Source organism: Suricata suricatta, chromosome 9 (genome assembly GCF_006229205.1).
Source record: "Suricata suricatta isolate VVHF042 chromosome 9, meerkat_22Aug2017_6uvM2_HiC, whole genome shotgun sequence".
Classification (NCBI taxonomy): domain Eukaryota; kingdom Metazoa; phylum Chordata; class Mammalia; order Carnivora; family Herpestidae; genus Suricata; species Suricata suricatta.
This window is the reverse complement of record NC_043708.1, coordinates 26405141-26419719: the sequence shown is the minus strand read 5'-3', so window position 1 is coordinate 26419719 and position 14579 is coordinate 26405141. Positions and strand designations below refer to the sequence as shown.

At 52.5% G+C, this 14579-nt stretch overlaps 1 protein-coding gene across 1 annotated transcript in view; it reads right to left on the bottom strand.

The window, feature by feature from the left end:
* LTBP2 (latent transforming growth factor beta binding protein 2) overlaps nt 1-14579 on the bottom strand; it is a 50021-nt gene that overhangs the window by 9561 nt on the left and 25881 nt on the right. Inside the window, exons 12-18 of the mRNA XM_029952647.1 lie at nt 13273-13401; nt 12509-12637; nt 7205-7324; nt 2261-2380; nt 1057-1179; nt 703-828; nt 171-296 (exon numbers count right to left, since the gene is read on the bottom strand). Of these exons, the coding sequence (XP_029808507.1) occupies nt 171-296; nt 703-828; nt 1057-1179; nt 2261-2380; nt 7205-7324; nt 12509-12637; nt 13273-13401 (873 nt within the window). The remainder of the gene's footprint in view (nt 1-170; nt 297-702; nt 829-1056; nt 1180-2260; nt 2381-7204; nt 7325-12508; nt 12638-13272; nt 13402-14579) is intronic.

Here is a 14579-nt window from a genome sequence, read left to right as displayed (position 1 = left end):
GGGTGAGAGTAGGCGTCCCCAGTCAGCCAGTCCAAGGTAGGCGGAGGGGCCCCTGGCCTGCCAGCAATCCCTGCTGTTTGGTCACTCCTTTCTCTAAGGGTGGTGGGTTAGTCTCCTACACCCCATCTGTGCTCCCCTCCCTCATGGTGGTGGGGGAAGGGGGTGCTCACCTTCGCAGGTGTGGCCCAGGGGGTTGGGCCGGTAACCATCCTCACAGTCCCTGCAGGAGAAGGAGCCGGCAGTGTTGGTGCAGACTCCTGAGGGGCAGACTCCCGGGAAGGCACACTCGTCTAGGTCTGGGGCAGACAGCCATCCAGTCACCCCGTGGGCCTGGGAGAGCGCCCTCTACCTGTCAAGGCAGGAAGCTCCCACACACATGGCTTCCCTCTCTGAGCTTGGAGGACTGCTCTGGGCCTTCTACAGGGCAATCCTGGCACCCTCTCCCCAGAATGTTCTGGGAGCAGCTCTACCATTAGCTTCCCTATTTCTGTGACTCCTTTTTTTCCCTCCTGTCCTCACCTCCAAACTTGGGGAAAATGACAAGAGATGCTCTCCTTGGGGCCAAGTCCATTTATAGGGTCCTCTAGTCTAGTCTGGAGACTCCCAGCATCAGCCAAAGCTGGGGGACAAACGGGGTGTTCTTTGGGGGGTAAGAAGGCCTGTATTCTTGGTCCCCCTCTGCCAGCCCCTCCCTGGGTTTACCTTCGCAGGCAGTGCCATCTTCATTCACCCAGTACCCGCTCTCACAGGCGGAGCAGGTGAAGGAGCCCTCAGTGTTGAGGCAGAGGCCCGTGGGGCATGAGGCCCGGCTGGCACACTCGTCGACATCTGAAATGGGCCATTGGGTTCTGTGTGGGACTCTGCAGGACAGACGTGCCAGGACAGACAGAACGGACAGGTGGGCAGGGGGAGGGGGAAGGATGGGTGCTGGCAGGATGTGTGGTTGTGTCTGCATGGTCAGAGCTGTGGGACCAGGGCTGGATCAGGAGTGGGTGTGCAGAGGGAAGGAGCTGCAGGTGGGTTTTCAGGGACAAGAGTGCTTCAGCCTCTGTGTACCTTGGCAGCCCTTCTCATCTTTGGTGACCTCGTAGCCCAGCTCACAAGAGCATCTAAAGGAGCCTTCCAGGTTGATGCACTTTCCATGGGTGCAGACCCCGGGGGTCAGACACTCATTTACATCTGTGGAAGAGAAGTCCAAGATGGCAGCCTGGCCTCCTCTCCTTCATGTGGCCCCCACTGCCAGGCTCAGGACATCTCAGTTATGAGGCCAGGAAATCAGCATGGACACCCTGGGAAGGCCATGAGGTTGTTCCTGCTCCTGGCCCCACCCACCTAGTTCAGGGCATGGTGCCCTTCCTGCCTGAGCCCACTGCAGCTCTATCTGGTAACACACAGCACCGTGCATGTCCTAGAAAAGGAGGCCACGTCCCCCAGCGCTGGGGCTACTTTGGCCCATCTGAGGACCCCTGGAATGAAATGTCCAAGACCCTTCCTCACCTTACAGTGGATCTGAACCTTTCTGACCACTTACTTGCCAACCATACCAGTAGGATTCCATGTTCCCAGCCCAACAACCAGCTGCAATAGGTGAGTGGGCAATGCGGAGAGAGGCCAATCTATGTCTGGGTGGCTGGCTGGAGTCTCAAGGGCCTGGGAAATGCCTGCCTTCTCCAGAGCCTCAAAGCATCTATTCACAATTCAGCCCCTCCTGGCATTCTGAACTGTGGGCCTTTCTTCCTGATGGGACTGAGGTTTCAGAAAGAACATTCTTCCTACACCTGACATGCAGTGCCCTCTGTAGGGAGCAGAGCACCCACTGTTGAGTTAGGTGTTGCTGTTTAGACATTGCTGTTGAGATGCAGAAAAGCAGAAGACCCTCCTCCCCAGGGGCCTCAGCAGGACTTGGCTGCCAGCTCACACCACCAGAATCAGCCTCTTCCTAAGATTCTTGGCATCTCACTCTACCCTGCAGGATCCAGCCACAGAAGCTCTGGGACCTCGGGCTGTAACTAACTCCTGGGTTGCTATGGCCAAGGAACCAAAGGGGTCCCACCCAGGCTGATTCAGAGGGCAGAGCACCAGTCATTGAAGCACACACCCTTCTCATGCCCCAACATCATGTGGGAACCCAGCCGGGTCATGGAGGACAATAGCCTCCAAGCCACTTCCCCCTGTCCATCTCCTTCCCTCCCTGTGTGTGGGCTCAACCAGAGGTCCCGACGATAAACAGCCCTCTCCCTCCTTGGCGAGCAGCCCTCACCTACACAGCTCCCGCTCTGGCCCCGGTAGCCCTCCTCGCAGGCTAGGCAAGTGTAGGAGCCGGGGGAGTTGACGCATCTCCCGTCCGGGCAGGTGCCAGGGTGACGGCATTCGTTGATATCTGCAAAATAACATCCCCTCCCTCGGTCATCCCTGGGAACCACAGCACATGGGTAGATCTGTGAGGAAGCAAATCCTTGACCCTGCCCTTGGTGGGGGAGGCGGGAGAGGGAGGGATGCCAGTTTCTATACAGAAGGAAACTAGGAAAAAGTGAGTGCTGTCTGGTGTTCCCAGCTCACTTCCCACCCACTGTTCTGGACAAGAGAGAGAGAGAGACAGAAGAACTTTAGAAAGGGAGACTCCCTGGGTGGGGCAAGAGGCCATGGTCACCACAGCTCTGGGAGGATGGGAGAGTTCTACTTCATGAGCTGGACAGTTGGGAAGGGCCTTCCTATCGGCCTTGGTGAATCCTGTTTCTTTACATTACTGGGGCTGTACGGGTCCCGGAGAGCCCAGAATCAGATCGCCCCCTGGGCAATGATGGCAAAATGGGCTTCCCTGCACCAGGAAATGAGGACTGAGGATGACCCCCAATCTCAGATGTGCCACAGACCAGCCCTGAGGCTGATGCACAGGTCAAGGTGGAGGCTGGCAAGGCTTTGGGCTGGAGAGACTTTTGTTCCAGGTGAGAACCATGTAGGGCTCCCAGCACCCACTCTGGTGAGATCCAGTGGAGAGTCAGAAAGGATGAGCCTGGGCCACAAGGAGGAGGACAGAGATCTTGCTCCAGGGAACTGCTGGCAGGTTCCTCCTGATACGACCTGGCATATCCAGAAGTCCATATTGAAGGCACATAGGGGACTTGGGCTGACTTAGGGAGGTCATAACACAAAGACTGAACTCTGGGTCGGGACTGCAGGAAGACATTATGTGCCTCTGGCTCAACGTTGAGGCTGCCAGTCACTATTTGTGACAGACTGACTGACTGACTGAGCTCTGGAGGACATACAGGGATTTACTCTTCCTAAATGGGTAACTGTCATTCTCCTGGAGGAAGTTCACCGGCTTGTGCAGATTCAGAAGCTCTATTGCCCAAGAGGAAGACCTGCTCAGCATCCAGGAGGAAATGCAGGCGGCGGGGCCAAGGGTCAGAACACAGGCTTTCTGCAAAGGGACAAAAGCCAGCAGCTGCTGTGACAGAACAGGATATGGGCCCTGAGGTGAAGAGTGAAAATGAGTCTCATCTGAGGAAGTTTGGTCTGTAGAAGTCAAGCCATATCAAAGCCCTCTGTCCCAGGGTACCCGGGCCCTCTCAAGGCCAAAACTTCACCCTGAGGGTCCAGAGGAGGAAGGTAGATAGAGGGCAGGCAGTTATTCAGGTGGGTTTCTGCAAGGAAATACTCAGATCCCCGAGGTAATCTTGGGGACACTGAGATGAGTTTCATCTCTAGAAAGAGGGTAGTCAAGAGTCCCTGGTTGGGTTGTGGTGACACTAGGCTCACCTATTCCTAGGGTTTCTGTAAAGACAGAGATGGAGAGGATGAGACAGAAGAGGGGGATTGAAGGATCTAGGACCACCAACTTTGGCCACTCAGGAGAGAACAGCCAGCACCATGGCCTGGTGGCCTTAGCTGAGGTACCAGAAAAAGGATGGGCAAAGCCATTGGGAATGACAAGCAATGGTTGCTTCAGGAGATAGAGACAGAGGTGAGGACCCTTTTCTAAGACCACACTGGGAAAAAATGAAGTCTTTGGATCTCTCCCATGGGGATCAGATAGTATAAGAAAGAGATTAGATTAGCAGAAAAAGAGCCCTGATGTCTCTCCTTCCCCAAACGTCTGGGCACATCTGTGGAGGTGATGCACAGTGTCCTATGCTGGGCAGTAGGAGACTCTTGGTACTGTTGCTGGTCACTAAATATTCCAGCTTTCTCCTTGCTGGGCTAGGGTAGGCTTGTGCCTCCTGGTTCTTTCTTTCTCTCTCTCTTTTTTTTAAAGTTTATTTTGAGAGAGAGAGTGAGAGAATGAGCATGCATACAACACAAGTGGGAGAGGGTCAAAGAGAGAGAGAGAGAGGGAGAGAAAGAGAATCCCAAGCAGGTCCTGTGCTATCAGTGCAAAGCCTGACTCAGGGCTTGAACTCATGAACCGTGAGATCATGACCTGAGCTGAAATCAAGAGTCAGATGCTTGACTGACTGAGTCACCCAGGCGTCCTGTGCCTCCTGGTGCTTTGGCTCGGACCATGGCACTAGTGCTGGCCGATGAGCTATGACGTGTATAATTTATGGACCATGGCATAATTGTGAGCAAGTCTTCCTTTCGTCCATGGAGACTGGCCACATTCAAGAGACTGGCTATTCTTTTAGGCTAGTTCTAGAGTGAAGAAACATGAGGCAGGATCCCCAGCTGACCCATGATGGACATGTACCATTGATTGGAACAACTTCGCTGTTCTAAATCATGAAGCCCGGGGTCGCTTGTTAATGCACACATCACTGCTGGATTCCTACCTCAGATCAGAGCCCCAGCCGGTGATTATTGTAAGTGAGAGGTCGGTCAGCAAGTGGGAGAGGGAAAGCAGAAGATCAAAGCAGCCCTTAGTCACCCCCGGACCCTTGCAAGGAAAGACTCTCCCAGATGGGAGTGCATGTAATAGCCATCTGCCAAGCCCATCAAAAGAAGCCAGACAGATTCCGGATGAAGTAGATTCCACTTCCGACCAGTTCGTGTTAAAGGCAAAGGCTCTAACGTCACCAGATATCTTGAAGCTGTTCCACCCACCCCTTGGTATGTGGACTAGAGCTACATTTTTTCTCCCTAGTCTAGGGTTTGAATTTAAATCTAAAATGTTTGTATATTTTGCTGGGTTCTAACACCTTGGTAGCTGGCAACTGGAGCTATTGGTCTTATTGCCATCTTCCTAGCCCATGGCTGGGACAAGGCTGGCACTCAACCCATATTGCTGACCAAAGAATGAGATCACATGACCCAAACCTCACACCTTATTGGTATGAGGTTCTGACGAGACCCCAGAGGCCCCAGGGAAACAGGCACCCCAGGGACCAGCTTGCCAACTTGCTTGTACACTGGGAGGATCCTGGGTCTTCCCTAATCAGGGCTTTATTCTTTGACCTCCCAGCTAAGGTGTGTGTCTGGAACTTTTCCTCCCGAAGGGAAGGGGACAATGTGGAGGCATGGACTGCAGCGTGAGGGAGTCTAGAGGTAAAAAAGAATGGGGCCTTCAGATAGAAACACTCCCCGTTATTCACTTAAGGTCTTGCTGTGTATATTAGCTTATTTGGTCCTCACCAGGACCTCGGAGATGGGCATTATGGTTACCATTCTCAGATGTCAAGACAAGAGCCAAACCCAGGCCTGTCTTTACAGAGCCTCTGCCCTTAACATGGACTTGTTTGTATAAATATGATCTTTTTAATGTCCTGGAATTTTATTGGTTCATCTCCTTTGGGTTTGCTTTTCTTTTTAATAAAGTCTAATGTCAAATTTGTAATGTTGTCTGGGCGCCTGGGTGGCTCTGTCAGTTAAGTGTCCAACTTTGGCTCAGGTCATGGGCTAATGGTTTATGGGTTCGAGCCCTGTGTTGGGCTCTGTGCTGACACCTTGGAGCCTAGACCCTGCTTCGCATTCTGCATCTCCCTCTCTCTCTGCCCCTCCACTGCTTGTGCTCTCCCTTTCTCTCAAAAAAAAAAAAATTAAAACATTAAAAAAAAGTAATGTTAAAAAATGTAATGTGATTTTTGAATGAAGTAATGTGTCAAGTACTAGGACACCTCCTGGCACATAGTAGGCCCTCATCAACTCTCCATTCTCCTGGAAAATGCCTGGCTGTCTGACTCTTTCATGCTTTTAAGGATAAGAAAGGGCATTCTGGCTTTGACCGTGTGTAGGCCAAAGTATGAAAGGAAAATCACCAACAGGGAGGCATTGAGAGGAGAACGTGACACCCTGGGGTGCAGATAGAGAGTTGTCTGTCCTGTACCCCCAGCCACTGCTCCGCTTTGCTAAGACCTTCTAGGACTCTGGACCTCGCGTCCCTGCTAATGGCATTGGGAAGGTGCCCCTCCCTTCACAAGCTCATCCCTCACCTCCAGGACCCTGTACAATCAGGCAAGCCCTGGCCAGGAAGAACCTGGAGGCTCAGAGGTGTCTGGTCCTAACCTCGGATCCAGGACAGGATTTCTTTCCAGAGAGAGCCTTGATTTACCTTCATTTATTCATGTCTCAACCAGTCTTAGCACATAACCCAGGCTTCTTTGGAGCATTTGCCACCCCAGCCTGGCAAGAGGTGGTAGTGGGAGAGTTGCCAGGGGCTGGCGTGACAGGGCAGCTTTGAGCGGGTCCGTGGGGAGACTACCTGGCAGTGCTGCGGCCACCTCTCGGCAGGGCCTGGGAAAGGGAGCAAAGGTTGGGGCTCCATCCATCATTCTTCATTCATTTACTCATTCAGCCAGCATTTGCTAACATTTGTCCAATGCGGGACATTTATCAGGTGTCTGCACATGGGTCATCTAAAGATATGGTCCAGCCCCAAGGAGCTCATAGCCCAAGAAGCTTTAGCAAGTAGGTCATAGCTGAGGCCACAAACACCTCCCAGATGGACTGGCTTCTCCTCTATCATATAGGAGAGCAGTGTAACTCAAGGCAAGGTGAAGAGGTGTACAAAGGGCTGCTCCTGGGGTCTCGTGTGGATAAAGTTGCTGTGCCCTCCTGCAGTGGGGGGCAGAGAGGATGCCACAATATCATTGAAAGGGATGAAAGGCCTCAAGAATTCCCAAGACAGAGCTCTGTCCATAAGAGTGTGCTCCGCATCAAGGGGCCCAGTCGGAGAGAAGCTGGAAGGGAAGGTAGGGGCAGCCAGCACCGGGGGAGGAACCAAGAGATGGTAGAGCAGCCAGCAGCCCTTCGTTATCCCATTTCTTACCTTGACAGTGTCCCTTCCTGACCATGATGTAGCCCTGGTCACACTGGCAGTTGTAGGAACCCTCTGTGTTGGTGCATCGTCCCCCTCTGCACACCCCTGGCTGCTCACACTCGTCTATGTCTGTGAACACACAGGAAAGTCCTGGGTTAGTGCAGGGGTCATGAGGCATCCCTTAAGAGGTCAAGGACAATGGTGCCCATGCTGAGGCCCAGGCAGGAAAAGGTATCCTTGCTGCAGCCATGATTGGTAGGGGGCTCTTACGCCAGGTCTGTGACTGATCTAGCTTGGGCCCCTGCAAATTCCTGAGTTCCTTTCTCCCAAGGTAGACTACTTTGAGGGCCCTTGGGAACCCTCAAAGCTGTCTTCTCACCCTGGGGCAAAGGCTGGTCTTAAAGTCAGGTGGCAGCCCACATGGCATCATCTGAGGGGACCAATAAAGCCCTCTTCTAACCCCAGTGCACCCTCTGGAGATCTGATCCTAGAGTTCTTAAGGGCCTTCTTAAAGGTTAGGGATTAAGTAGCTAGAGAGATGGCATCTTAGGCAGCTATGGATCTACTGAAGTGGTTTATTCCACTGTCCTAAAGCATACTGGTGCCCCCCAGCGGCTCAGAAGCCTGACCCTGGTCCTTCGACTCCCCTGCTTAAATCCCTGCTGGGGTTCCTTGATGCTTCAGTTTGGCTCACAAGACCTCTGCCACTTGGCCCCAGCCTTGCTGTTTGCTGATCCCCACCACTCAGCCACCAAGGCTTTGTTCATACAAATGTCTCCACCTGGAGTATCTTTATTGGCCTCAATGGTCAGCAGCATCCTACCCCCACTGGTTCAATTGATCCACTCAAGGTTGCTCTGGCCCCTCCCCATTCTTTGTCCCCACAGTGAAATCAATGGAGGATTTACCTTAGCCCCCCACCTCCCACCCCCCATCCCCAGCACTGTTTCAAACACTTCATGGGGTCCCTATGCAGATCAAATGAGATAATCCAAGAGAAGGGTCTAGCACAGTGCCTGTCTGGCACAAGGTAAGCACTGAAGAAATGTTAGCTATTATTATTCTAGCATTAAACCTACCCTGTACAATCTGGTCTCCCAGGCCTGGCACGTGAGATCCTTTAGGATCTGGCCCCTGCCTGCTTCTCCCACCTTGGTTCCCGCCTCCCAGCCTGAGCTTACTCCTGAGCTGGGGCATGTCCTGCTCGCTTGCCCGGAGTGGCTTCCTGCCCACCAGCTTGGCTGCGTCCTACTCATCTCTTAGGTGAGGCTGACCTCTCCCCTCCACCCCATAGGTCCCTTCCCAGAGTTCTCTTAGGACTCAGCCACTGTAGTGACTGTTCATTTACTTGCTTCCCTCCCACCCCGACTGCAGAGAACATCTCTTATTATCCCAATGTCGCTAATGTCCAGCCCAGAACCCCAAATAGTGCCTGTTGCATGAATGAAATACTCATCATTTGTTTGCAGTGTTTTCTTCTGAGCAGTACTCTGAAACACTGAGGTGCGTGCAGCATCATCGGCAGCAGGTGTAAAATGCACACCCCCACGCCCACACCCAGGGAGTCTGCCCTCACAGTACGGGAGCCTGCACTGTAATACCTCTCCGGGCATTTCTGAAATAACCCACCCTCACTCTGAGAAGCTGGGATCCCAGTGCAAGAGGAAAGGGAACCCAGAGGCTGAGCCGCACGCGGGTACTTGATGAAAAGCCCACAGACCGGCAGGGCCAGGGTGACTGATAGAAGAGGCTGAGAAAGCAGACTTGCTCTGTGCAGAGTAACAGGCATAGAAATGGGGAAAAAGCAACAAAACAAAAAACAAAACAAAACACAGATCTTAACGTCCGTACAGACAGACTCCAGATGGGATAAAACATGTTGTGAAAGGTGAAACTAACTTTTATGAAAGAAAGTGTGGAAGGATATCTTTGTGGCCTTGGGATGGGGAATGGCTTCTTAAAGCCCTAAATGCATAAAAAATAACCCCAGGGGCGCCTGGGTGGCTCAGTCTGTTGGGTGTCTGGCTTCGGCTCAGGTCATGATCTCTAGTTCGTGGGTTCGAGCCCTGCGTTGGGCTCTGTGCTGACAGCTCAGAGCCTGGAGCCTGTCTTTGGATTCTGTGTCTCCCTCTCTCTCTGACTCTCCCCTGCTCACACTGTCTCTCCCTATCTCTCAAAAATAAATAAAAACATTAAAAAAAAAAATAACCCCAAAAGGTGAATTTCACTATGTTACAATTAAGGATTTCTGTTAAAAAGAAGGGCAGGTGGATAAGGTTAACAGACAGAGGATGAAATAAGAGAGTTGCAATATCTAAACCCAGGCAAGAATCTGGAATATATGAGGAACTCCCAAAGAGTTACAGGGAAAATCAGTAGCCACTCAAAACAGCAAAAAAATTGGAACAAGCAATTTTCAGATAAGGAAATCCCAAGGCTAATGTACGAAGAGATGCTCATATTTATCAGTAAATACTTTTTATGTTTATTTATTTATTTTGAGAGAGAGAGAGAGAGGGAGAGAAAGAGAGAAAATGAATCAGCAGAGGAGGGGCAGAGAGAGAGGGAGAGGGGACCTGAAGCAGGTTTGTTCTGACAACAGAGAGTCCAATGTGGGGCTCGAATTCATGAACCGTGAAATCATGATCTGAGCTGAAATTGGACGCTTAACAGAATGAGCCACCCAGGCGCCCTGTAAATGTTTTAAAAAATACTTAGGACCACTGGGATAGCTCAGTTGGTTGAGCATCTGACTCTTGATCTCAGCTCAGGTCATGATCTCACGGTTCGGGAGTTTGAGCCCTGAATCAGGCCTTTGCTGGCAGTGCGGAGCCTTGCTTGGGTCCCTGTCTCTCTCCTCTCTCTGCACTTCCCCTGCTCTATCTTGCTCTCAAAATAAATAATAAACTTAAAAACATAAAAAATATTTAATACTCAAACTTATAATAATCAACTATATTAATTTTAATCCCAGAAATTATTATACTTTATATTAATTCATCCTGTAAATTAATGCAATAATTCATATATAATTAAATAATGAGATACTGCTTTATAAGACTAGCAGAATTTAGAAAGTGGATGTTGGATGAATGCATAAAGAAGATGTGGTGTATATATATAATGGAGTATTACTCGGCAATCAAAAAAATGAAATCTTAACCATTTGCAACTACGTGGATGGAACTAGAGGGTATCATGCTTAGCGAAATTAGGCAGAGAAACAAATATCATATGACTTCACTGATATGAGGACTTTAAGATATAAAACAGATGAACATAAGGGAAGGGAAGCAAAAATAATATAAAAACAGGCATGGGGACAAAAACATAAGAGACTCTTAAATATGGAGAACAAACAAGAGAGTCACTGGAGAGGCTGTGGGAGGGCGATGGGCTAAATGGGTGAGGGGCATTGAGGAATCTACTCCTGAAATCATTGTCACAGGACATGCTAACTAACTTGGATGTAAATAAGCAATTTAAAAAAATTCAGAAGAAAAAAGAAAGTGGATGTTATCCTGAATAAGGTCCCATCAAGGGGCAGTCATGACCCACTGGGCGAAGCACTGAAGCTGACGTTGAGCTCCCTCCCCAGCTGCTGGGGCTGGCATAGACATCCTGGACTGGTGACACCATTCCCTGCAGCAGCCACTGCCTGTCCCCCGCTGGTGCACCGGGCCTAGCCTGCAGAGAGCAGCGCCTCTGACCTACAACACCTGCCAACGTGCTGAGTCACCTCCCTGAGGCCCGGCTGAGTGCATCATCACCTTCTGCTTATAAACCTACACTGGCCGCCCACTGCCTTCAGGATGGTGTCCAAACCCTTCAGCCTGGCACTCAGGACTTCCCAAACTGGCCCTAGCTCCTGCCACTTCCTCCACACTCCGCACGCTCCCAGTCACACCGCATTTATCATTATTCCCAGAGCCTGCCAGCCTTGGTCACTACTCTGCCCTCCGTAGAAATGATTCCCTTGCTCTGGAACACTCCCTGCTTTCTCCATTCCTTCGCTGTGTGCGCTGTTGGAAGCAAACCATGCTTCGGGGCCAGAATGACTTTGATTCTGTTTATAGCTCTGCCACCACTAGGTCTCAGGTCCCTGGGAATTTCGATTCACCTCCCTGAACCTCAGTTTGCTTAACTATGAAATGGGGGTAAGGGTTTCTACCGAATGGGGTTGGGAGGATGAACTTCATACAATTAAGTGCTTAGGACAGTGGGAGCATAGGGAAGTGCTCATGAAAGGGTAACTAGGACTATTCCGCCCCAGTTCCAACACTCCCTCAGCAAAATCATTCTGCCACACAGAGCCAGGTCTTCATCTGGACCGTGCAGCACCCCGTGCACACGCCTTATGCACACGTATCCAGGAGCTTACATGGTAGCCAGCAAGCAGGTGCTCACGCTTGGTGTGAATGAGGGACTCGTGTCATTCCCCCACCCTGATTAAGTTAGCTGGGTGTTCCCCCTTCCTCCCTCTCCTCCATGTCAGGTGAGGGGACCCGGATGGCCTCGGTCTCTGCAGACCAGATCTCTGGGGGATTAGAACCTGGCGTCCCTGGTAATGTCAGGATACACAGACTCCTGGCCTCCAGGGCGGGACAGTGGGTGGCAGCTGGGCTGCCCCGGCCAGAACCAGCAACGCGAGCCACAGGAAGAGTCCTCCAATGAAGTGTCCCAGCTGGGTTATGCATCTTAAGGCCCAGCCTGGAAAGTGCCTCATCATATTCTCTGTGAGCTCGTCCATAAAGTGTATGCAGCAGGTTTTGTATTGCAGCACAAATGCTGGAGAGTCAAGGGTTGTGTTGGAAGTCTCTCTGCCCGGGGCCCGCGCAGGGGGCCAGGCCTTCCCAGGGAAACGCAAGCACTTGCCAGCTCTCTGAGCTGCTGAGGACCCACGCTCCTCTTGCAAAGCCTGCTCCCCGCTCTGCCAGGAGTCCCAGTGGGTGTCTTCACGCATCTCTCTCCTTGCCCAAAATGAAAGCGGCTCCTAGTCACTCAGAATTTGGGAAACCAGGCTTTTAGTCCTCATCTCCAGTGCTTGTCCCCAGACCCCTCACACTCTTGGCACCAGCCACACCTCCTCGGAGCCTTTGTGAACGTTGCGGTCATTCTGGTCTGAAACTCTCCTGGTCTCAGAGTAGGGGTCGGTTTCCTCCCAGGGCCAGGTCACTACCCTGAGTTCTCACAGCTCCCATGCTCCACATGCTGCATAGCAGTGTCTGGGGGCTGTGAATGCCTGGATCATCTTCTACCTCAATACTCTCTAGGGGGTCCTGCATCCCAGGGACACAGGCAGGCTTGGCTCACCTTGGCATTCCTGCGTGGTCCCCGAGGTGGCCAGCGTGTAGCCTGGGTAGCAGAAGCAGGAATAGGATCCCACGCGGTTGACACAGCGCCCTCTTCCTGCACAGGGGTCCCTCAGACACTCATTCTCGTCTGAGCAGAGGAAGATGGGGGGGAGGTCAGGGAGACCTTTCTTTGGGCACCTGTTTGCAACCTCCCCATGCTAGCAGATGGTCAGGGGATGGTGCTGTGGGTCAAGGAGGGGGAGAGGGAGCAGAGCAAGCCAGGGAGATGCAAAATCACTAAGGCTGGGGTCATCAAGTCCATCAGGCACCAAGGGCCTGGGCCAGTGGTCCAGCACTTCCTCCCTGCCCATGTCCCCCTCCCCCCGTGGCCTCCTGATCACTTCCTTTCCTTCAAGACAATGGATTTTCTCTCCTGAATAAAAATATTGAGGGAGTGGTCAGTGGAGACATTTCCAACGAGGGTAGGCCTTGGTCTCCTCTGTAGGCAGCAAGACGGCTAGGGGGAGGCGTGGGCTGATCTCAGAGCCGACGGCTCCAGGAATGGGTCAGCGGCCCTAGGGGCCTTCCCATTCTTTTGGAGTCCCGAGACTCATCAGATGGTCTCAGAGACTGGTCTCCCCAAGGTTAAGGTTAGCCTTGTCTATAGCAACAACACTCTTTTTCAATTCATTGAAGCACACAGCATTGCTTGGACCTTCTGTTGCCTGGACTCTTGACTCTGTCCCCAGTCACTGAGCAAGGCCAGGATGCCCTAGTGCCTACCCGTGCAGTAGGCCTGGCTGGGGTGCAGCTGGTAGCCAGGACTGCAGATGCATTTGTACCCATCTGGGAGGTTCACGCAGGTTCCAGGGCCGCAGATGTTGGTGGCTCCAGTGGCACATCGGTCAATGCCTACGACAGGGCAAGGCAGAGGTCATGGTGGAGGCGAAGGCAGTGGAGCGGGGCAGTGGGCTTGCATGGGGAGAGTAGGGGGGGCAGGGCACAGGGGCCTCAGAGGACAAACAGAAGCCTCACCCTGCTCTTGGCTGGGCCCTCCCATATCCACAGGTAGCATGGCCTTGTATAAAACGCCATGGCACTGCTCCCAGGCCCTGAGTCCCGGGTTGGGGGGGGGGGGCTCCCAGTAGTGCATCCCCTGACCATGAACCAGTGGGCTCCACTAGCCTGTGTCCCAGCCCAGGGTCTCCCCTGCAGAGGCCTCCAGCCTGACCTCTCTCTGAGTAAGGGCATGGCTCTCACCCACAGTCCCCAGAGACAGACAGACAGAGCTGGTAAGTAGGGTGTCGAGGGACAACTGCCAGAGGAGGAGATAAGAGGTGGGCTGGGACCAACTGAGCAAGGCCTTGAATGCCATGTTCAGACAAGCCTAGGAGAAAGGGGGTGATGCAAGGTGGGGTATGATCAGGGCTATCTCCAAATGACGACCACTCATCTAGCTCTGCCATCTTGCTCAGAAAGGTAGCAAATGGCTGAAGGACTGGGCGGGGAGGCATGGGGGGGTGGCTCTTAGAAACCTGTTGAAGTAATTTAAACAAGGACACCCAGGTAATGGGGTAAAAAGTGGGGAGGTGGATGATGAATTCAGAAACAATTTGTTGACTCACCGGGACTCAGCACTGAGGCTGTAGAGAGGGCAGAGACTCTAGCTTTTTTGAACTGTGTCCTTAATACTAGAAAAGTCCCTGGCACCTAGAGCATGCTGAGTGAACCACTGATTGAATGAATGACATGTCCAGCCTCTGTGTCTGCCCTGAGGTTGTGGCTGAAAGCCCACATACTCAGGGCTCCCTTGCCCTGCCCCACAACACTGAGGTCACCCTGGAGGCCCGGGGGGGGGCAGAGGGACGTGCTAGTGCACAGCAGGACTTCACAGTGTTTGCTAAACAGGACAGAACTGAATGTGCACACTGGCCTGTTGGCAAGGCTGCCCTGTCCCTGGCCTGGCTCCAAGTCTGCGTCAGCTTGGGGGCTTATGGGGACCCCCTGCCAGGTTCTAAATATCCTCCCAGAGGGGTGAGGTTGGGGGAAGGCAGAGGAGAAGGGGATTAAGCTGTGGGTGGTGACGGGGG